We start from the raw sequence: 24,219 nt of genomic DNA, 5'->3' as shown, positions 1-24,219 counted from the left end.
GGATCAGGATGCAGTGAAAAAGGCTCGAAGCTTTCTGGAATTTGCTGAAGATGTCATACAAGTTCCAAGGAACTTAGTAGGTGAGTCGTCAATTGCTTTTGACACACACTACAAAAGCAAAAGTTAGGTAAACAGTTTATTTATACCGATAGAATTCCATTTTCACTCACTTGGGGAGTCACTTAGCTGAAGCTTAGTCTTTGAAATAGTCTGTTGCTACAGTGTACAAAAAATATTTGGTAAATACAGTCAAAGATTACATTTTCAGAAGGTGTGCAAAAGATACTGCTTTGCTAGTTCAAACCTACTGGTTCCTGGAAGGATAAATTTTGCACAGCCTCTTCACTATATGTATTTATATCTTAAATATGTTTTTTTCAAAATTAATGACATTTGGGGGCTTTTTATAATTTGGAATAGACTGGTATTTGATCTCTCTAATGGGGCTATAAAATGATAGCACTCTTCATTATCTCAGAGTTGAAGATCTGAATATAGGTTACTTAAATCTAATAAGTTCCAAAGCTAGAAGTAATTCCGAATGTCTCTAGGGCTTTCTGCAACGTCAACTGTAATTCTTCATTTTGACTTGTTTCATGATCATCACCAATCACGAGTACCAGCAAACACATGGGAACTCTTTATCTTTAGTAGAACATATCAACAAAGTGCAGTTTTATCAAGAATACTACATATGTTTTAAATTTATAAATAAAATTGGGACACACTGCCTATACATTTAAAAAAATTTTTAACTTGATATCATGACTGATTATAAAAAGTAATGCATGCCCTTTGGAATGTTTAAAGGAGAAGATAAGGACTTTCTATGCATTTTTTTCACCTACTTTCAGTTCTACTTAGCCTGCTCTTTTTATCAGCATAGAATTATAAACATCTTCCTATGCCATTAAAAAACACTTGGAATAGTATTTTTCTCCCAAAGACAATTAGTTTGAAGATGAAGTATAAAATACTAGTGAAATAATGCAGAATTATTTTCTCAACTATATACTACAGACAACCGAAGAGCATGACTATGTAATGTTACTGAGGTAACTTGCACACCAGTTGTGTGTATGGGAAATGTGTGATTAGCACCATCCTGGTTACCTCAGGATAAGTGGGGTTGTGAATGATATTTATTTTCCTCTTATTTGCAGTTTGTCAAGCAATTGCCTACATTTTATAGTTAGAAAAGTTATTTTAAATATAGAAATTCTTAGAAAATATAACCATTAGACAGTTTTTTCAAAAATTACTGAATAAAAACTTATGTGTCAGATTCACGAAAGTTCATTTTGGAGATGGCTTGATGATAGGGAAAGGTCTTGGGTGTAGGCGCTGGATCCAGATTTCAGCTCTACTTCACTTTTTGGTCGCTATTTGGCCTTGGGCAACTGACTTAGCCTCCTTGAGTCTACTTTCCTCACCTCTAAAACAAATGTGATCATAGTGTCTACCGTATAGGATTGTGATAATTAAATAGGAAGATATAGATAGATAGTTATAGATAAAGATATAATTACATAAGCTCTGGATATAGTAGGGGACTCTGTAAATGTAGTTCTCTTTCCTTCCCCTATTCAAAACAATTCCAGTTCGGTAGAGCAGAATTATAGTAAGCTGTCAGTTGGGAATTGGAAATAACTATGTAACGTAGAATTGGATTGTTTGCTATTAAAAGTAGATTCTACCTGTGGTCTTACCTAAACAGAAGAGGATCCCAGCAGTGACCTTTCACCAGAAAGCCTGATTTTCATTTTGTTCCTACCTAGAAAAATAAGACAGTTCTGTTTTAGAGGCTGTCTCTTCCAGCACTGGGAATGTTGGGAGTTTTCAGAAAGCGTTTTTGTATAAAATTTGGCAAGGCAGATCTATAGGGAGATGTCTAATAAGTATTGTATGAGTTTTCAAGTCCCACAATATGACTTATGATCTCTCTTATTTCCCACAAACTCTCTTTGGTACGTACACTGATTTATCTTTCTTTTCTAAAAATTTGCTTGTTTTTCACCCACTTTGACAGTGAATTGGTCTAATAAGTGTTATAGACATAAAGAAAAAAACCATGGGAAGACTCTCTCCTTCCTCCACCCCTTTTCATTTGAAGGGAAGAAGAGCTGAAATAATTGACAGAAAGACCTAAATCAGGAGTCCTGATTTAGTGGTGTCAGTTCTTTTCCCTGACCACTGACCAGTCATGCAGGTTATGACCAGTCAGAAGAGGTTATGGGGGTGAGTGAGGCTGGCACGCAAAGCAAGAGTGCCAAGGCTATGCTGATTAGAAGAACCACAAGGTTGTGCTTTGACAGGGCTTTCCCTGCATTCTTATTTAGGATTGGCTCAGCAAATTTTCGATTCCAGTTTTTTCCCCATCCCTACCTCAGGTGAAATGGTGGGGCAAGCACATGATGGGCGTGGCCAGTGCTGGGTGCTTTAAGAACCTTGGGAGAGCCCTTGGAATCAGATGTAATTCACATGTAGATTTCTAGAATCCCTTGTTCTTAATATTTGTAATGTCTTGCTTTACACTAATGCATGATGATGGCTGTGAAAGCAGTCATTTCCCAGTTAAGTATATGATTAAATTTTATAAAATGAGAGAATCGAGTGCCCATTCATTACTGGTATTTGAAGTCTTTGGAGTTTTAACAGATGATACTGATAAAACTTAATCTTGAATTGGTTTTAAGCTTTTCCATTGTGGTTTTAAGTTAAAAGTGTGATTTCTTAATCTTTTACTCTGACTAATCCCTTTACCTTCTAACATACTAATATAATTTGTGAGTAATGCACAAGAGTAGTAGTCCACTAACACATTGGCCTGAAGAATGTGTACTTTTAGATGTACTTATAGCTGCTTAAGCCACTTGTAAACTTAGAGTACCTTTTATAAATATGCCATATAAAATTCTAAAAATCTTTGCCATGGGCAAAGAAGCAGATTTCAATCAGGTACAGATAGAATTGAAATTGTCAAAGAACGAAGCCAATGTATTTTCTACTATCTGTCCTTTTCCTTAATTCCTTTTATAGAACTTTGCAGAAAGAATGATACACGCCACTATACCTGAACATTTAAAATATGCCCTTTTATGCCAAATAAGAGCCTATCTTTGAACTGCCTTAAAAATTCAAAATTGCCCGTATCAGTTCACAAGTATTATCAGTTCACAAGTATTAATCAACTCTAATACCTGACCAGAGGAGTTTGAACAATGATGACCTCATAAAATGGAAAGCCAGTTTGACTCTGTCTTTTTGAAAAGAGTCTCTGTTTTGGTTTTGAGATAGATAGACAGACAGACAGATACGGAGGAAGAAAGAAAGAACTGAAATTATATGAAATTTTATACGTATATATAAAATGTGATCGTTTATGGTGGGGTGTGCTTACTGGTTTGAGGTATGTGTTTTTAAAACCAAACATGAATTATTCATTTCTTACCTTAGGCAAAGTAATAGGAAAAAATGGAAAACTGATTCAGGAGATTGTGGACAAGTCAGGAGTTGTGAGGGTGAGAATTGAAGCTGAAAATGAGAAAAATGTTCCACAAGAAGAGGTATGTTTCTAGTGCGTATGTTTCTGGTTTCTCTAATAAAAGTAAAAGTCTTTTATTGTCTTATTTGAGATAGTAACTTAGAGGCCTCCAATATGCACATAATGTGAATGTAAAAAGTCTATCAGGCATTCCAGTTAATTGCAGTTGTAGATAACGGCCTCTGTTTATTCTCTAATGCTGTGATTGTGGATTAGTAATTTTAACCCCTTTAAGCCTTATTTCTTGATCTTCAACAGGAGTAATCACAAATGTAAAAAAAAAAGTCTGAAGCACTCTTCACATATTACTTAATGTTCCTGACAGAGACAAAATTGGGACACTAGTTAGGTCTTCTGGCTTTCATCCTTTGGCTTTTTTACTTTGTGTGTCTGCTTATTTTGTGTGCTTTACATTTTTTAAAGTATTTGGGGTGGGGGGGTAAGGGCGTGCTCTTCTGTACAATGGTACTGTTTAAAATAAAATCCTTTCAAATTGCCATAATTTTCATATATTTCATAGTCTTTTGTCAAGGTTCTTTTAGCTGAAGTTAAATCTTTGTGCGCTTTTACTGCATAATGTTTGCATTCTGTAAGTTTGTTTACCAAGACTGTTTATAATAGCTTCTGTTCTTAAAAATATGATCATTGGTACAATAATGGAGCTAAATAAAGTCTTAGAAATTGGTCCTTTTTTTTTCTCTTTTGTGTTTTGTGTTTTTCACCAAGGAAATTATGCCACCAAATTCCCTACCTTCCAGTAACTCAAGGGTTGGACCTACTCCTTCAGAAGAAAAAAAGCATATAGATGTAAAGGAAAACAGCACTCATTTTTCTCAGCCTAACAGCACAAAAGTCCAGAGGGTAAGAAATAATGGTCACTTTGAATTATACTAAAAGTCATTTCTTCAGCCCAAATGTTACAGTTGGTGTTTTGGGTATTTTCTGTGGTTAGGCTCATAAGGCTACTCATGCTATATTTGTTTCAAATCTCATTGCCAGCTTATGAGATATTACAAACCGAAGTGATAACTACTCTTCAGTTTATTCACAGTGACAAATCTTATGCTGTAAACATAAAATACAGGGTTGTATTCAGTGGTCACATTTTTCTTTTGAGGGTGGACTTTTATTTTTTCATGCTGTAGCTCTTGAAATTTTACAGGTTGTAGTAGCTCAAAATGTACCCTCTGTTAGATGCATAAGTTACTACTTAAAACCATATTTTTAAAACTGACTTTCAATATTTGAACTAACCTAATTGTTTAGAAATGGATTTAGAAGTCCTGCAGTGAAAGTCCTGCGTTCAGGCTTCTGTGTATCGTTTGTTATAGTTAATGACATCACTTGCATTCCTTATACTGCTTTAGGTGTTAGTGGTTTCATCAATTGTAGCAGGGGAATCCCAGAAACCTGAACTCAAGGCTTGGCAGGTAGGAAAACATTCCTTGAAAAATACATTTTAATTTTATATTTTAATGTTTATTCCCCTGGTTAAGAAAGACTACAAATGATCGTCAGAGTTGGGGGATGTGGAGGAGTGTCTGTGGGTTCGTGGACCCATTGCCCTGGGAAAAAGCTCATATTCCTTCCTGTTGCTTATAATAAGGGCCTTTCTTTCACAGTCCCCTGACCAATATCATCTCTTACCACTCCTCTCCCTTGTACTTGAGAGAGGCTTGAGCCATACCTGAAGTACCTAGAGTTCTTGAAACACTACTCTGCTCTCTGTTGCTTCTAGACGTATGCACATGTTTCCTCTGCCTGGCGCACTCTTTTTCCTCCAACCTGCCACCTTGCTTTGACCGTACTCCTTGTGCAGCTTTCCTTGTATACTTTCCATAGGTCCCCTCCCCCTGACGGGCTCAAGAGCCTTTCCCCCTTTCATGCTCCGATGTGTTCGCCCCTATCGTAGCGCTTACTACATAGATATTTACTAGTTATCTCGTCACATTGTTAGTTCCTTGAGGGCAGACACCCGCCCTCAACCTGGCCTGTGAGAACTGTTTATGGGGAGAATATTATGACTCACAAGAGATTAAAAGCAAAAATGCCATTTTGTAAAAAGAAATATAACCGCAAGTAGATTGGATATTCCTCTCTGCTGGGCAGGCCAGTTCTCATCCCAGAACAGGAAATCACTTTTTCCTGGTGTCTGCTCTTGCCTTTCTTTGTCGTAATTTAACCATTCTGGTCCACTAGTAATGTGCTTAAATTAGAGTGGCACTTGGGTACATCAACAGTTTGGAAATGTTGAAAGAGAATTTTTTTTCATTATTTGCTCCACAGTTGATCAACTAAATCTGTGACATAGGATTTTCAAGCTTATTTTGGTCATATGTGATCCAGGGGGAAGGGCGTAGCATTTCATCATAGGGCATTTTGGAAAATAATATGGTTAACTGCTTTGTAACAAAGCTGGGGGAAAAACGCAACCGTCAGAAATGTTTTTGAGAAAAAAAGATCTGAGTCATAGGCCTGATTGTTTCCATAGTTCATATTCAATCAAAAAAAAATCCATGTGAAGCTCATGGGTTTTCAATGGCACCTGATTCATTAGGTGGTTGTTGTTACTAGGAAGCAGTGCCTTGCTTACCAGATGGATGTCAGTCTGCAAGCAGTATTTCCTAATTGTTTAGTTTTGTACCCTATCAACAGCCATGTTCATGTGGAAGGAAAAAGAAAAAACCTATTTCAACCCCACATGCATGTAAGACTCTGTGTACTGAGCGCAAGCAAACAAAAGCAGCCCAGCGGTACCCACACCTATCAAATGAATGCTCTTTTTTTTTTTTTTTTTAAATGCGGTACGCGGGCCTCTCACCGCCGCGACCTCTCCCGTCGCGGAACCCAGGCTCTGGAAGCTCAGGCGCAGCAGCCACGGCTCACGGGCCCAGCCGCTCCGTGGCATGCGGGACCCTCCCGGACCGGGGCACGAACCCGCGTCCCCTGCATCGGCAGGCGGACTCTCAACCACCGGGCCACCAGGGAAGCCCTGAATGCTCTTTTTAAAAGGGTGATACTTGTAAGCTTCTTGGCTTCTCACACCTAGAAACTTCACCTAGAGAATTCTAATGTATCTACATCAAAGCTCCTGTGTGCTTTTCTTTAGTCACTTGTGAATATCAGTAACCATGTGAATTTCATCAGTAGCCGAATATTGAATTATTCTTTTTTTTTTTTTTTAACATCTTTATTGGGGTATAATTGCTTTACAATGGTGTGTTAGTTTCTGCTTTATAACAAAGTGAATCAGTCATACATAAACATATGTTCCCATATGTCTTCCCTGTTGCGTCTCCCTCCCTCCCACCCTCCCTGAATTATTCTTAACTTTGAATGTCATAATTGCCAGCTATTAGTTTGCACAACTGGCCTAGGCTTCCCTATAACTGTGACAAGAAATAGTTTTTTTCTCATTTGTACTGATGGGCTAGAAGTATACATTTTTAGTCTACTCCTTTTTTAAAATCTATCCTTATATTAAAGTAGTACCATAGAGAGATCAAACTTTCCTGATGATTCAGTCCTTTACTATGTTCAGAGCGCATTATGGAAGTATATTGAAATGCTAAATTTTATGCTCATGGATGTGCCTAGTTTTTTTCCCCCCCACAGAATAATTACTAAGTGCATTTTAATTTCTTATTCTTCTTGTTTGTGTTTTGTTTGTACTCTGTTGACTCGGCTAGCAAAGTTGATTTAGTTTCTACTTTTGTACCCTGGTATCTAATTTTGAATTATTTTTTAAAGAATTTGATCTAGATAAAATCTGTAGTAAATGATTTAGAGTATTTTAAAGTATTCGTTTTGTTTATGCTTCTCATGTTAAAGCTTATATAATTTTGAGTTACATAATTTATGAGTTTACCAACATTTATTAGTAGTGTTTATATCATAGTAACCTGATGGATTTAAGGGTTGCTATACTGATCTGTCCTTATACACAGTAGGTGGGTAAAATATACCAACTACTTTTGTTTTTAGGTATTGGTTTATATTTTCAACAAACTTTCATGTACTTACTGTTTGTCAGACCCTGTGCTAGGGATTTAGTCATTATTTGCATTTTTCAGATTAATTCACCATTAATTTTATAGGATTATTGTTGCCATCTCTTTTTCAGGGTATGGTACCATTTGTTTTTGTGGGAACAAAAGACAGCATCGCTAATGCCACTGTTCTTCTGGATTATCACCTGAACTATTTAAAGGTGAGGACAGGAAGAACTTTAACGTTGAAACCTTTTGCACTAAAATGTAAAAACTCCATAGTAAGTCTTAAAGCAATTAAGTTTCATACTAGCCTGTACATGATAATCAAAGACCTGTAAAAGATAATAGAAAAAAATGTTCATTTCGTTTAGCTTATTATATTCCTTCTGAAAACACGTCAGTTTTCCATCATTATAAATTTAAGGACCAGTATCCCAGTTCTCAAGAAACTCCCCTATTTCCCATTATTCTTCTGTTAAACCCTTATACTCACTTTAGACAATCCTGTCAAAAATACATTTCATCCCATTGATCCTTTCTAGCCCTTGTGAGTTTTTTCCAGGACAAATTTCGTGTCTGTAACACTTGCCTTTGTTGTCCCTTTTATGTCATTTATCAAGGAAATCCCAGGGTTTCATGAAGTCCTCTGTTTAAATGTTTACCCTTCGTAATTTTCTCTATACTCTGTTATTACAAAATAGAAACAATTTGTGTTGTTTTATAAATGCACATTTTAGTTAGTATTTGTACCGTTATGCCTCCTCTAGCTTACAAACTGGAAAGCAGGAACGAGGAGGCTGCAAGGCATAGCAGAAAGAGCACTGGATTGGCAATCCAGTGATTTGCTTGGGGTCTCTCTTCTTCCATGAACTAGCTCTGTGTCTATAGGCAAATCACCTCCCTAGACTAGGTGCTTTTTAAAATTTCTTTTGGCCAAATGTTCTGTAATTCGATAAAATAGAATTTCACCCATGTCACTTTTATAATTTCTTCTTTGTATCCATATGTATCAAAAATACATTGTAACTGGTACTAAATAGTATTTTTAAAGCAATCCAAGTTTCTATTTTATTTATGATGCTATCTTAATAAGAATTTTTTTGCTGATTTCTTAAAGAAATAAAATTAAATAATTTATAGTTATATGTAAACAAGGAAGGAAAATACAATAGCTAGGCACTTCTTATCATTCTTATGGTGGTCAGTTAATAATTGCAAGTGGGGAGGTTTCATCCAGCAAGGTTTGCATGGATAGGATACCCCATTGATTTGCTTATTCACTTTTGTTTTAAAGTGTGTTTTATGTGTAATCTGTTGTATGTGTTTTTCTTCATATTCTTAGCTTAAATAATTTTGAAGACCTGGAGAGTTAGGGTTGCATTGTATCAGTCCCTTGTTCTTTTGACTAATGTTCTTCCTTAGATCTTTTGATTTATTCTTCACAATTGAGTATCTTTTTTGGTTATCAGCAGCTGTCCTGTTGTTGCCATTCTTTCCATCACCAGATCTTCCCTCGAGTGGGCTTGGCATCTCTCACCAAAAGGTGACTGCTTTGCCCCAGTGGGATAACCTGGACTACCATTCTGTTTTGCAAGATACACCCATTCCATGAGCTCTAACTGTACTTTTGGAGTAAGCCACTCACTCAGCTGCAGTCTCTTCTTTGTTCAAGTCCTCTGTAAAACAAATTCTGGTTCAGAGCACAGATGAAGCTCATCTAGATTCTTACCTGCCCTTTTCCTGAGGCTGCCATAACCAAGATTTTAGGAACCTAGCTTTACAGAGGCTTCCCCAGTGACTGTTCATGTGGACGGTCCCTATGACGGCGTCTGCTTGACTGAGACACCCAGTGCTACTCTAGTTGTGGATCCAGTTCCCTATAGCTAGTAAATAGATGCTTATGGGTAGATTGGAAGAAGGGTTAGAATTGAGACTTCATCTGGATTTGACAGAACCCAACATATTGGAAGCATTGTGTGTGAGGGTCTGTTAATGGACCCCATGTGTATATTTTGATCAACTGACTATACTGTTCGTCATACTTGTTCTAGCAGAGTTGTAGTCTTTAAGAGGTTTTCAAGGCATGATATAAGATATCCAACTTGTTTTTGTCAACTATTAAATAGTTCCCCTATATAAGGAATATAAACATTTTCAGTTCATCGAAGATAATTGTTTCTTAATTGTATAGTCACGTCCAAAGACCTGCCATAGTATATGTTCTTTGAAAGCAGAAGATGGCCCAGACTCAGTGTTTTGTTAATTAAGATATTAAGTGGCAAATCTATTTCAATTAAGATTATTTACAATGTGTGATTTTTAAGGTTAGCTGGTTAAACCTTAAATGTCATTTATCTGTATTCATACGTTTTAGAGTTGTTTTATTCAATATCCTATTATCAAGAGGTCCAAAAACTAGCATATTTGTGCCTTAGGAGATCTATCGGATAATAGTGCCAAATTAAATAACTTTAAATTCTATCAGTATAATTTTAATGCTTAGTATTTTTGTTATATCTCTAATTCTGGACATCAATAATATGTTATCTATAGTAAATTTATTTTTAAGGAGACCATTCAATTTCCTGATAATTCTGTGTAACAGTGTTTACTATAAATTTAGAACTGAAATTGAAATATTTCCAGTATACTTTTTATCTGATGAAAAGGAGAAAGGTATTTTTAAGTAAAATGTCAAACTATTTTTACTGTTATCTTGTATATTTTAAATAGGAAGTAGACCAGTTGCGTTTGGAGAGATTACAAATTGATGAGCAGTTGCGACAGATTGGAGCTAGTTCTAGACCACCACCAAATCGTACAGATAAGGAAAAAGGCTATGTGACTGATGATGGTCAAGGAATGGGTCGAGGTAGTAGACCTTACAGAAATAGGGGGCACGGCAGACGCGGTCCTGGATATACTTCAGGTACAAACTAAGCATTTTACTCAGTAACTTTATCTGTTCCTAGACTTAATAGCTGCTAATCTCTAATACTCATTAGAACCCCATTATAACAGTTTCTCACTACATGGTTTCCAATTCACAGTGCGTCAAATTGTGTTGCAAGAGACATAGAGTAAAAACCTGATAATAACACATAGAGTTCACAGGGCAGGTGTGAGTCTGTCCACATTCTGACTGGGGATAAAACTGCTTAAGCCCTTGTACGTTGATGACTTTCCTAAGGCCTTTCCTGATTTTATTACTGTATAGCCAAAACTTTTTTCATTTGTGTACTGTGGCTCATTTTTTGTCAGGCATGTGCTGGTCATACTTGCTGGATGGACTGTGTAAATCAGGGGTCTGCATCCTGTGGCTCGTCAGGTGATTTTGAGTGGCATGGCCAAAGTGAGCCCTAGGCACAGTCAAGAAGTAGGCGAAGCTTCTCTTTGCCTTCTCAGCTCTTCTTTCAGTGCTTCTTTCTTCTCTCCCAGTACCTTTCATTGAACGCTGTCCCACTGCCAGTGCCTACTGTCTTTCTTGCTCAACTGTGTATCTACTATGTAACTTGCTTATGATGGTATAAGGTATAATCCATCTCACAAATATTTGCATTTCAAAAAGGAACTCTTTAAGATGGAAAAGCCTTCAAGATCCACAGGAATGAAGCTATAATGGTGAAGCTATAATTGGTCATTAGCTCCAACAGAGGAAGAGAGAGAGGTAGTAGAGCTGATATTCTGGAGTCGGGGAGAGAGACACCTACTCCTAAGGCCAACCTTGAACCTAACCCCTAATCCCTCTCCCAGCAGTCTGTTCTTTATGCTGTTGAAGTCCCCCGTCACCGTGGAGCTCTTTTCCCCACTCCCATCCCTTATGTCATTAACCCAGACCCTCAGGCATAACAAGTTTATTACAATAAATCCTTTATAATAATCAATTATCCCAGTGGGAGTGGGAGGGAAGGTTGTGGACCAAGCATCAGGCAAGCATATCCCCATTCAGCTAGGTCCAATCCCTTATCGCACAAGAGACCCTTCCCTGAGATAGTAGCCATGGTGGCCACCTTTGCCACCCTCTCTGAGGTGACCAAAATGTATGCATTCCCCTCTGTGCCTGGGCCAAACCTTGTTAAAAGGAACCCTCTTTATAGAGGTTTTGTTGATCAAGGTATTGCATTTAACTGTTGTAGACAACTTTTCCTCCAGAGAGCACAGATGTTTAAAGGAGCACAGCTGTTTAATGATGTGGCATACTCAGGTTTGAACTTAGATGGCTAATAAAATCTTTTATTTTTTTTAATGAGAACCAAAAATGTTTAAAACAAAAATTACCTCAAATATTGTGGAGACCTTCATTTTGAATTTAAGATAATTTGTTTTACAAAATGGAAGGTGATAATACTCTTTGGTGGGCTTATAAATTGGGAAGAGTAATGGATTACCCCTGAAACGTCTCTGGAAGCTTCTGTTAACCTAACTTTTTTTTTAAGTCGGACAACGGTATATAACTTTTAACTCTCGATAGGAACTAATTCTGAAGCATCAAATGCTTCTGAAACAGAATCTGACCACAGAGATGAACTCAGTGATTGGTCATTAGCTCCAACAGAGGAAGAGAGGGAGAACTTCCTGCGCAGAGGAGACGGGCGACGGCGTGGAGGTGGAGGAAGAGGACAGGGAGGAAGAGGACGCGGAGGTGGCTTCAAAGGTACAGAGGTTTTCATTAGGCGAGAAATGAAGGTCAGTTGTAACAGCTGTCTGAAGTTCTGTGAAGAACCTTGCTGATTCAGTGATGTATTACCAAGACCCCCATTTCTCTGGTTTTGTACTGGTCACCATGGGAAAGGCTCATGCAATTGGCAATATTAGACAGCCTTCCTTTCCCTCTGGTTCACATAGAATAAATACATGAATTAACACTGATAACTAGTTTCACCTCTTCTGGTATTCTAAACATCACAGTCTGATCATTAGCTCAGGTTGACCTGTAACAGCTGATGCAGAATTGTGATGCCTTAGAAATATTTTCTGTTCCTTGGTAGCATGCTAGGTTATTAGCCAGTGTGTAACTGGAATCACTAGGTTGTTGATCCTATGTTAGATTCTGTGGTGGATCTAAATAAATTGAGGATGGGGGAACAAAGAACTTCCAATAAGCATGTCAGAATCAGTGACCATCGAACCTTTTAAAAACGTCCCTATAGGAAACGATGATCACTCCCGAACAGATAATCGTCCACGTAATCCAAGAGAGGCTAAAGGAAGAGCCGCAGATGGATCCCTCCAGGTAAACCTGTGTGCCTCTTTCCATCTCAATTGTTTGAGTTACAGTACTTTGAGATGTATGAGTTTATTTTACTTGATTTTTAAGCATGTTCAAAGGTTGTGAATTTGGTACATTGAAATATTTTCCTTTCAACACTACATTTGTGGGCAGTCTTAGTCCTTTGCGACAAGTATACAAAGAAGATTTCTCGAGAGAATATGCAGTCTCAGTATTTCTGAAGACTTTGCAGCTTCAGTGTGACTTCAATACCACATTGGTGGTCCAACCGCCCCCCACCCCCCCCCACCAACTGCCCAAGAAAAGAAACATCCAGGAATGAACCAAGAGAGACTTGCGTCAGCCCTGTGGGTCCCTCCTCCCCTGAGTTACATGGATAGAGTGTCCTCTTTGAGTGGAAAGTAAGAGAAAAAAGGTGTCTGGCTCAAGGGTAATAATCATGATACACAGGGCTGTTGACACTCAGCTGGTACTTGCTGAATCAGTCAGCTGCTTATATACAGCCAGCCTCTATTCTGAGAACCCCATCTCAAGTGGTAATCACCTGTGCTGAACCCATTGTTAAGTAATTTGAAAATTACCCCTGAGCGTGTCCAGACAGACACCTTTGCGGAGTGCTCTGTGTGTGTTTTATCTTACTTAATCTTTCAGCAGCCCCCTGAAGTGTAAAAAGTTTTATTATTCTGTTTTATAGGTGAGTAAACTGATGTTTAGAAAGATTGAATCACATAGATGGCATACGGTAGAGTGATATTTGAATACTGGTATCTGATTCCCAGAACCCATGTTCTCTTCTGCTGCTTCTTTAATTCTGAAGACTTAATCCAAGTAGTTAGGGTTCCTTCATGCCTATGGATTGGTTTGGGACCAATACCCAAGATTAGTGAGAGATGATTTTTAAGGGCAGAAACTCCATGATGGAGTATTTCTTAGAATTCATAGCGGTTGTAAGTAGGTGTTAACCATTGGCTGGTTCTTAAGGACCAGCATAGAAAAGACCTTAGACGTAGATAGAGATCGATGAAATAATGCACACACATGTGCCTTACAGAGATGTAAGGCATTTATGTACCAGTTTTATAATTCCGCTCTTCACAACCCAACAGTTAAAACAGTCACCCAGGACCAACACTTAAACACACTTTGAAATTACAGCAAACCATTTTGGGATTATATGTCACATTTGTACTTGAAGCAGATCAATATTTGTAATTGTTTTAGGCCCATTTGTCAATATTATCTTCCTTTTGTACAGCATTTAGAAGTCTATTTAGCAGTGTTTAAGTGTTCAGTGTTGGCACTTAAAATATTGCATAAATCTCAGAATATTATTTTTTAAATTGTATTCATCTCTACACTCTTCCTGGGATTCCAGTTCTTCCACACATTAGTGTCTTCAGATTTCCCTGTACCATTCTTATTCTTCAGAGTTCAAGTTGTATGATCATCTGACTTGCCTTACTGAAGGCAAGTAAGTAGCCTTACTGAAGCTACTAGAAACCAACGCTCGTATTTTTTTTTATTGTAAGACAGTGAGAGCCCTCAGTGTAAGGAAACTTAATTATACTCATGATAGACAGAAAGATGTCAACTAAAGCTTAGAAGAAGACATGGCAGGATTGTGAGTTTTTATCTAACTTTGGACACAGTGAGATGACCAGTGTGTTCCAGTTAAAGAAGAGTGTTTTAAAATCAGAAACCAAATAAAGATCCTACCTGACCATAATTTCTTGCACTTCTTCTATTCTCACCCCCATATCCCCCTTTTAAGATGTGGAATTTACCCTTCGGGCTTAAATTTCTCATCAGGCCAATTACAGATTACAGTAGGATATGGTCTGTGTATATAACAACTGTAACTTGTTTTAGATCAGAGTTGACTGCAATAATGAAAGGAGTGTCCACACTAAAACATTACAGAATACCTCCGGTGAAGGTAACCGGCTGCGTACGGGTAAAGATCGTAACCAGAAGAAGGAAAAGCCAGACAGCGCGGATGGTCAGCAACCACTTGTGAATGGAGTACCCTAAACGGCATAATTCTGGAGTTATATTCCCTATACCATTTCCGTAATTCTTATTCCATATTAGAAACTTTGTTAGGCCAAAGACAAATAGTAGGCAAGGTGGCACAGGGCATGAAATGAACACCAGTTCTGTTAATTTTATTTTTTGTCATATTGGCCATAAGCAACAGTTTTCAGATTTGCACAAAGAAACAGATCTTAAAATTTTGAAACATTACTTTTTTTTTTTTTTTTTTTTTTTTTGGCGGTACGCGGGCCTCTCACTGTTGTGGCCTCTCCGGTTGCGGAGCACAGGCTCCGGATGCGCAGGCTCAGCGGCCATGGCTCACGGGCCCAGCCGCTCCCTGGCATAGTGAGATCTTCCCGGACCGGGGCACGAACCCACGTCCCCTGCATCGGCAGGCGGACTCTCAACCACTGCGCCACCAGAGAAGCCCCTGAAACATTACTTTTAAGTAATTAAGTATACTTAGCACTTCAGGACAGGATTTTTGTTTGGTTTATTTTTTAAATACCAAGCAGTGGTATTCTTTCTTAATTTGGACCGTTATCCTGCGTTGGGTGATAACTCACTGGTACATTTCAGTTTTTCTGAATAAATAGCATTTATGGTAATCATATTACACTTCTGTTTTCAGTCTCATACGGAAGGCCAATGACATTTCATGTCCTGTGTCAGTTTATGTTTTGGTCCACTTTTCCAGTATTTTAGTGGACCCTGAGATGTGTGTGATGTGACGTTTGTCATTTTCATTAGCAAAAAAAAAGTTGTATGATCTGTGCCTTTTTTATATCTTGGCAGGTAGGAATATTATATTTGGATGCAGAGTTCAGGGAAGATAAGTTGGAAACACTAAATGTTAAAAGATGTAGCAAACCCTGTCAAACATTAGTACTTTATAGAAGAATGCATGCTTTCCATATTTTTTTTTCTTACATAAACATCAGGTTAGGCAGTATAAAGAATAAGACTTGTTTTTGTTTTTGTTTTGTTGCACTGAAGTTTGACAAATAGTGTTATTGAGAGGGATGTGTAATTTTTCTATATAGACAGGAGAAGAAATAACTGTCTTTTCATTTGAGAGAGGCTAAAACATTTTCAGCTAGGAGCAAATCTTCCTGGTCAAAAGTTAGTAGGATATGCCTTCTCTTTGGCCTGATGACCAGTTTTAAATTAGAGCTGTTTTTATTTTGTCCTCCCCATGTTTTGTGAAGTTTTTCATACTTTAATTTCAAGCTTATTTGGGGGAGATAGGAAGGTCATTTCCATGTGTGCATAATAATCCTGTGAAGTACAGGTACTTTGTCTAAGAAACAATGGAAGCAGGTTAAATGTTTTGTAAACTTTGAAATATTAGGTCCAAATGTATAAGCAGAATTGGAAAGCAGACTAGGATTGGTTAACAAATGATACTTTTTTTCTTTAGTTTTTTGATGTGTTGGATTTTGGGTTTGAGTCTCTCTTTTTTTTTTTTTTTCTTATGAACAAGATTTACAGAGGAAAAATATGTGAAGGACCTTCACTCTAAGATGTTATATTTTTCTTAAAAAATAACTCCAAGTAGGGGTACCACTGAATCTGTACAGAGCCGTACAAACCGAAGTTCTGCCTCTGATGTATTTTGTGGGTTAGTTTCTTTGAATTTTCATTTTACGGTTACTTTTCCTTGCATACAAATAAGCATATAAAAATGGCAACAAACTGCACATGATTTCAAGAATATTAAAAAGTCTTTTAAAAGTATTGCCAAACATTAATGTTGATTTCTAGTTATTTATTCTGGGAATGTATAGTATTTGAAAACAGAAATTGGTACCTTGCACACATCATCTGTAAGCTGTTTGGTTTAAAATACTGTAGATAATTAACCAAGGTAGAATGACCTTGTAATGTAACTGCTCTTGGGCAATATTCTCTGTACATATTAGCAACAACAGATTGGATTTTATGTTGACATTTGTTTGGTTATAGTGCAATATATTTTGTATGCAAGCAGTTTCAATAAAGTTTGATCTTCCTCTGCTAAATTGACGTTGATGCAATCCTTACAAATGATTGCTTTTAAAATTTTAAGATAGGAAAAGAAATCTATAAAACGTTCTGTTACAAAATGTAACTGTATTACCATTGGAAATTTCACATGTCATAGGAAGTTAGCCGTTATCTACCAACTTTCAAGAACTTGATCTTGTTTAATAAGGTGAAAAAAGTCAACAAAATGGTACAAAAGCACATTGTGCCATTACAATATGCACTAAGTCTCTTTTTTACAAAGGCTGAATTCAGCAAGGCGCTAACTTGCTTAAATGTGAATTACTAACTTCTAAAACTGTAATTTGAGTCACATGTTTTCAAACGGAGTTGGAGTTTATTCATATTACAATATTTGTGTGCTAAACGTGTATGTTTTTCAGTTCAAAGTCATGTTTTTAAAATCTTATTAAAGTTTCAAAAATCTGAAGATTGTTTATCTAGATGTAAATTTTTATTAAAAAGTTGCACTTATGAAAAAGCAAAAAATTAGTCTGACAGATGTTTGCTCCTGGTCTTAAATTTCTAAATATAACAAAAATTAACGATGGGGGGAGGTATTAATCATGCAAAGCATACATTATGCCTTGCAAATAATCTTCTATGTGCCCTTAAAAAGCAGAAAAGTAGATATTTGAAACTAATTCTGCATATCCCCAGTTAGAGAATTTGAACACATTAATTACATAGGATGCTACTAAACCGTGTTAAACACATACTCTTGTCTGAGCACACATAAACTTACCTTGCCATTTGGAAAATATTAAATATGTCTGTTGAAAAATAGCAGCCATCCTCAAGTAACTTTGTTGGGTTTTCCTGGTCTCGCATTTCAGTGCTCGCTACACGTGAACAACCTATTGGTGGCAGCAGGCTTGAGACTCAACTTGGCTCACTCGGAGGCATTTCTCCCATCTGACCATGATCTTCCCGTTCCTGGTGGTTAGGAATATAGTGCCTTTTAGAGTCAATATACCGATTTGATCACTTTTGAGCCAGTTTGGTTCATGGCCATAAATAGCATCTTTCCCTCATGACCCTCTGATGCCTCTGATAAGCAGTTATTCTGAAATAGCCATTACCAGATGCTAGTCTTGATTGCTCAGAAGGCTTAATGTGTACCAGTATTTAAATTTTGATCGTCTTTCCCTCTGTGTGTTTATCTAGGGCTGTTTAAAAATTTTATTGGGGTCTATTTAGAGATCTACTTTCCATTTCTCTCAGAACTTTCCATGAAGAAACGGGGAAATCTGTATTTTATGCTGATGAGTTCTATGTTAATGGGAGAGGCATTAAAAGTCTTTGCAAGTTGCACTTGCTAAATGATTAAAGATAGGCTTCAAAACTAAGTGCCTAAAGGTCTTCCCACCAATTTCTATATACCATACGCTTGATTACAGGTCCAAAACTGGAAGGAAGATGTAAGTGTCAACAGAAGATGGTTACATGCAATCCTGAGAACTTGGGGTATATCATCATTGTTCAGTATCATACAGAACATAGATGGTTTATGGTAAGAGGAGGAAAAAAATTCGTGTTATTTTTGGTAAATACTAAGGCATCTTTGTCAGATTTCCTTGGAGATCAAAACCTGTAAGGTATTACATCAAAGAACAGAGTACTAGTGCTCAAGGAATATATATCATTAAAAGTTGCAAGCTCAGCATGGATACTACGTGATAAAAAGGAACCTAAGGAATTATACTGTGAAGAGGGAGGAATCAGGAGGTAGATCCCACACTTGACCAGGCCGTAGACTAGCTCGGTGGTTGCTAGAAGAGTCATGTCACCTCTCCAGGTTCCAGTTTCTTCATGGGCTAAGTAAGTGGTTGCTAAGTTATCCTAACTCCAAAGTCGTATATGCATTAAGAAGGTATTCATGTTTTATATGGAGAAAACTACAGAGTAATTGTTAATGAAGCACCCGCCTGATTTCATCTGGTTCTCATTAAATATTTAGTGCACATTCGCTATATAGCAAGCAGTTCACAGGCTTCTTGGGAATACAGAGATAATATTTCAGGCCTTCAAGAAGCTTAGTGTCGAGTGGGAGAGCTCAGTGAGTCAGTGGGCAGTTCCAGCACATGGTACAGTAAGTACTAAGATGCACAGGGTGAGGTGGGAGCACATAGAAACAACCCAAATCAGGGTGGCGAGGAGTCAGTAAAGGGCTTCTCGGATAAAGTGAAATCTTACCTAAGACGGAGGACAGGTTGGAGAGGTTAGCCAGGATAAAAAGGGCTGGGGCCATTGATCTAAGCATGAAAAAGTCAGTTTGGGAAGCTTCCCGAAGCTTCAGTGTGGCTAGGCCATGGAATTTGAGGTAGAGAGTGAGAGAGGTGAGACGAGAGATAAGGCCAAGGAAGGCCTACGTGCCATGTTAGAGGTTTGGCTTTTGGGCACCTTTGAAGGGTTTTAAACGAGATCAGATTTACACTTGAAGAGTGTGGAGGGACAGGCAGGATTGCCCACCACTCCAGGAGCCTCTGTCAGGTCGCCTGGAACCACCTAGCAGGAGGGACTGGGCCCACATCCAACTTCCTGGACGTTCCTCTGCCCCACAGTCCAAATCCAGCTTCCCAAAGGTCACAGGTGCTAGCAGGCTGTGTTCCCAGACAGCTCCCCTGACAGCTGGCATTTGAGCCCTGGTTTGATCCTTTGCCTGCAAGGCCACCACCATCAGCGTTGCCCTGTGGAAAGGTAGACTCCCAGGGAAGATACACCTTCCCCTGGAGCCCAGCCCCAGGGATGCAGCACGCGGGGTGGGGGTGGGGGGGCGGCCTTTGCATGTGTCTCTGCGGGAGAGAATGGGCGTCCACATGCCTCTCCTTTCTGACCCTTACTGGTAATTTTCCCTCATTAAAACCTTCCCCTCTTGCATGCTGGTGTGCTGTTTGCCTTCACCCACCGAGTCACACAGATCGTGACCCACGTGAGTGCCCCACATGAGGCAAACTCCACTTATTCCAGCTCTGGCCTTTGGGAAACTGCAAAAGGGATCAACTAAGCCATACGAGGGCTGCACAACACCCCTCCTAGGGCTAGCGGTGGGAGGCCTAGCTGAGCTGAAATCACTGGTGAACATGTTTCGGCCTTGGTCTAGGGCCATACCATGTGCCACAGAGGCTCTGGAAAGTCCTCCGTGTGAGGCAGATAGAGACTCTTCCATCCCTTGGCCCTCCCTACAAGTTAGTCAGCCCTGTGAGCCCTAAGGGAAAAGAAGTTGACAGAAAAGAGCCCTTGGTCTCAAGTGCCACTGGAACAGTAGATGCAACCTAACCTCAGACATGAAACCTGGCACTGTGCAGTGTACCGCCCAGGGGCTTATTAGGCAGAGGGTGAGGGATTGAGGTCCAGACCGAGGGGCTTCAAAACACAGGGAACTGGACTCCCAACAATAGTCACAGCAGTCCCATGAGGCTTGAACAGCTTGCGTGATGAAGAAGCTACACCCATGAGGTAAGTGGCACTGAATGGCCAGCATTTGAGGTTTACCACCAGATTTCCGTTTGCTGAATGAACTGGCTAGTCCAGCCAATGGGGAGAGAGCACATGTGCCTGCCCTGGGCTTGCATCGGATGCTCGGGGAAATCAGATTCACGTAGCCACGAAGAGGAGACTTCCCTACTGAGGTCGCAGCTGCTTTGAGGCACGTTGGCACTATAGACCGACGGTATGAAAATCCTGGGCGTCAGGGATAACTTGCGAGCAAGTGACCTTAATTCAGAGAACGCTGGAGAAGCCAGTGGGATCTTACATGAGCAGGACGTCCCTAACTTTGCTACTTCTACCCGGGAGTGAGGGATGGGATAATCCTTCGGTGCTGATTTAGGCCCCACCCAAAAGAGGAAGAGGAGATAAGGGGCCCTGTAAAAGTTGCCCCAGGACCCAGCGAAAATGAAAAGGCCGGAGGCGAACACTCCAGGCGTCCTTCTGAGGCTCCCTCAGGCAGCACTGTTATGGCTCTGGGCCTTGAACAAAGGGATTGCTAAGGAAGGAGAGATGGGAAAAACACTCTAAAGAGGTTGCAGAGAGGAGGTAGGGGTGCAGGAATCAAAAATGACTGATTTTTGAGCGGGCATCAAGGAGACCCCTGTGGAGAGCTGACGCAAGGAGATCCTGGGTGATGAAGGCCGTTAGTTTTCCCACTACCTGGACGGCAAGTCTCCAAAGCCGCCTCCTGTGTCCTTGGAGAAGGGTGCAGGGGAGGAAGCGAAGCAGTTAAGCACACGTTAATGCAGCTGGAATGAGGCTCCCCAGCCCCACAGGCCTCTGTGCTACCCAGGAGACTGATTTTCTAGCCCGACTGCTAGAGGGCCCTTCAATCCAGATTTGAGTGCCCTCAAGAGCAAACTCGGCCTGGGGGCCAGTCCTCTGCCCTCGTCATAGGGATTGCTGAGTTTGTGCCCTAGTCCATGTCTTCCGGAACTTAGGTGCGGGGAGGATTCTGCAGACCTGGCAGCCACTGGAGCCCAAGGAGCTGTCATTCTTGGACCCGATGGGTCCACAGTAAGTTTCTCTGGCAGGATTTGAGACTGGTTTTACTTACACCCAGAGACTTGGCACAGTTGCTTCAGATGCCATTGGCCCCTTTGATGGGACCGTGCTCATGGTCCCTTTGTCAGACTGCAGGATTGGTACAGACATGCTGGGTTCCCTCAATCCAGCATAGTACCCTCATCTGCCGGGTGGGTGTGGTCATCGCCATCCCTCCTGGTGACTACAGAGCCTCTTGTATTTTCAAAGCCTGCCAGGATTGTGCAGCTGAAACAGTATCAAGTACCAGTAGGTGAGAAAGACAACCCGCAAGGCTTATTCCGTTGCCAGGAGGGAGTGGTAGCGCATACTACCTTCCAACTCCCAGCCTGTGTAGCCAGTGAGTAAATCCAGTGTCTGTGGCCCCTGATTGCAGATCATTGTGGCTTTAATAGTGGCCGCCATGTCACTCAAAGCACTTGATATACCAGTAGGTGACTGAACTGACTGCATCCATTACCGGCACTCAGTATGTGGCCGGCAGCTGCACTGTCCGGGCCTTCAGCCACTAGCCACATGTAGCTGCTGAGCGATCAAAGGCTAGTCTGAATTGAGATGTGCAATTCTCAGTGTATTTAGAATGCATGTATTTAGAACGGATTTTGAAGACTTATTTTGAGAAAAAGAATGAAAAATACCTATTTTTTATATTTAAGTGCTGAAATATTAATATTTTGGATCTATTGGGTTAACTGAGCCATGTTAGTAAAATTAGTTATACCTGTCTCTTTTTACCTTTTTTTTAATATAGTGACTACTAGGAAATTTAAAATTACACGTGTGGCTCACATTATATACTACTCTTGGACAGAATAGCCCTAGACATTGCTCATGTTCCTTGCTCTAGATTTCTCCAAGAAGAAAAAAGAAATTATTTTGTTTTCACTTGGCAGAGCAGGGAGCTCACTTTTACTGTCCTACCTCAGGCATGTTGAACTTCCCCAGCAATACTGCAATATATCAATAATACGTTGGGAAAGCCCATTCCATTCCATTCCATTGATGACAGTTTCCATAGTGGCGCCCAGAGGAAACTTTTCACCATAATGCATGCTCTCTAAGCGCAAGTGGCAGGGCCTTGAATGAAGATAGATATCGGAGCCAGGCCACTGGAGTGCATAAGTTGGGGGCTATCTGAGCAGCAGCCCAAAGAGATATTCCACAACCTAATAAGGAAAAACTGCTGACCTTTCAAACACTAACTACACAGAAGGAGCCCTTATCGCCTGTTTGGCCTCTTCGGGTATTAGAGGCAGCACATCCTGCACATAGGAATGTTACTCAAGAATCTGTAAGTCACCAGAAGGGTAGCCAAATTCGATTGAGGACCCCAGCAGGAAGCAGCCACAGAAGCAATGAAACAATACCAGCTCCGCCCCGCCCCCAACTCATTCTGATCCCTTGGAGTTTTAATTATCTGTGACCAGTCTCACATCTGATGTCTCTTGACAAGAAGACTCTGCCAATATTGGGGGTGGGTCATCTCACCACTACTGGATGGTACATGCGTTGTGAATGACAATTATTGGCCCTGTTGGGGACAGATTATCTCACTGAAGGGAAAAGTGTGACTCTCAGATCCAACATTCCCAACCTGCTAGTGGGGTTGTTACTGAAATCAATTCCATCAGATGGGTGTCTCAGTGATGGTCCAGTTGGGAAAACAGAAATCACACCAGTGATTTTAACCGAGAATTTAATACAGGGATTGGTTAAACAGACCTTAAAGGACTGAAAATGCAAAACAGAAGCATTAAGTTTCCACAGAGGTGGGTTCTGCGGGAAGCATTTACCATCCTGAGGCCTGGGGGAACAAAGGGAGGAGGCTGGGATGGTGAGAACCCAAAGGCTCAAAAATGAGGGCCACAGAGTAAAAACCCAGATCTCAAGCAAAGGGGTACTATCGGTCGGTACAGGTACCTTGATAACATGCAGGCAGACCCCCATGTGGCTGGGCTTAGAGCACCAAGGAGACGTGATAATGCTGGTTCTGAGAGCGGGGCGGGGGGGATCGGAATCTGGAAATTGGATTCAGCAGCTGCTACTGGAGCAAACTCTTCCTGCCAGAGTGAAGAACCATGGTCTTCCAGTCTCCTTCTAGAGCCTCTTATTGGCAGACCCTAATAGGCAGCACCGGCAAAGGAGAAATGTGGTGTGCAGAATCCCAGCCCCAGCCTCATAGAGTAGAGTGTAGAAGGATGGTTTGGAACTGAGATACAGTAGCTTAATAATTGACAAAGTGCAACAAACCGAAAAAAATGCGAAATGGAAATGGTACATCCAACGGGGGGTCAAGCCAACTGCAAGAACACGTGGCTGCCCAGCCAGTAGGTACTGAGATGGCCCTATTGCCTGCTTTGCCTGAGCTACTGGCTCGAGTGGGCCTCAACTTTGAGACTTGGTACCAGACAAGGAAGCCTGTTTCACTGATGGGTGAGCAAGTTCAGTGGAATACTGCTAAGCCATTTGTTATGTGGTGATAAATGCTGACAACCCCTGGCACTGGCTGCTCTGCACATTGTGTGGAAGTGCAGTGCTTTTTTGGTCATAAAGCATTCCACTCTTCAATGAATGAAATATCCCTTTACATAGACTCAGGGGCTGCTGCTAATGGCCTCACTCTTTAGTCAGGTCACTAAGCCACGCAGGACTATTAAAGTCATACCCCATAGAAACAAACACAACTCACCCACAAGCTCAGTTAATAAGTCACATATGCACTTGTCTCCTAGAAAAGAGCACATCCTGAGAAAAGCAAAGCATCTGCAATGAGAAACTCATCCGGGCCTGTGAGCCATCATAGCCATATTGACCTACGGGACCCACATCCAGACCCACCACAGTAACAAAACCACCAT

General features: G+C 40.1%; 1 protein-coding gene across 10 annotated transcripts in view; it reads left to right on the top strand.

Annotated features, from left to right (window-relative positions):
• FMR1 (fragile X messenger ribonucleoprotein 1) overlaps positions 1-17,315 on the top strand; it is a 36,753-nt gene extending 19,438 nt beyond the window's left edge. The window contains exons 9-17 of one of the 10 annotated variants that reach the window (XM_030847115.3): positions 2-80; positions 3,457-3,566; positions 4,271-4,405; positions 4,912-4,974; positions 7,668-7,754; positions 10,270-10,465; positions 12,083-12,190; positions 12,687-12,769; positions 14,687-17,315. In XM_030847115.3, coding sequence (XP_030702975.1) covers positions 2-80; positions 3,457-3,566; positions 4,271-4,405; positions 4,912-4,974; positions 7,668-7,754; positions 10,270-10,465; positions 12,083-12,190; positions 12,687-12,769; positions 14,687-14,797 — 972 coding nt within the window. In that variant the 3' untranslated portion in view covers positions 14,798-17,315. Of the gene's footprint in view, position 1; positions 81-3,456; positions 3,567-4,270; positions 4,406-4,911; positions 4,975-7,667; positions 7,755-10,269; positions 10,466-12,007; positions 12,191-12,686; positions 12,770-14,635 lie in introns of all 10 variants that reach the window. The other 9 variants (XM_030847112.3, XM_030847113.3, XM_030847110.3 and 6 more) reach the window with 9 other exon arrangements.
• The last annotated feature ends 6,904 nt before the right edge of the window (positions 17,316-24,219 follow it).

The sequence above is a fragment of the Globicephala melas genome, chromosome X, assembly GCF_963455315.2.
Source record: "Globicephala melas chromosome X, mGloMel1.2, whole genome shotgun sequence".
Lineage (NCBI taxonomy): Eukaryota > Metazoa > Chordata > Mammalia > Artiodactyla > Delphinidae > Globicephala > Globicephala melas.
Note: the sequence above shows the minus strand (reverse complement) of the source record. Positions and strands in the feature narration are given on the sequence as shown.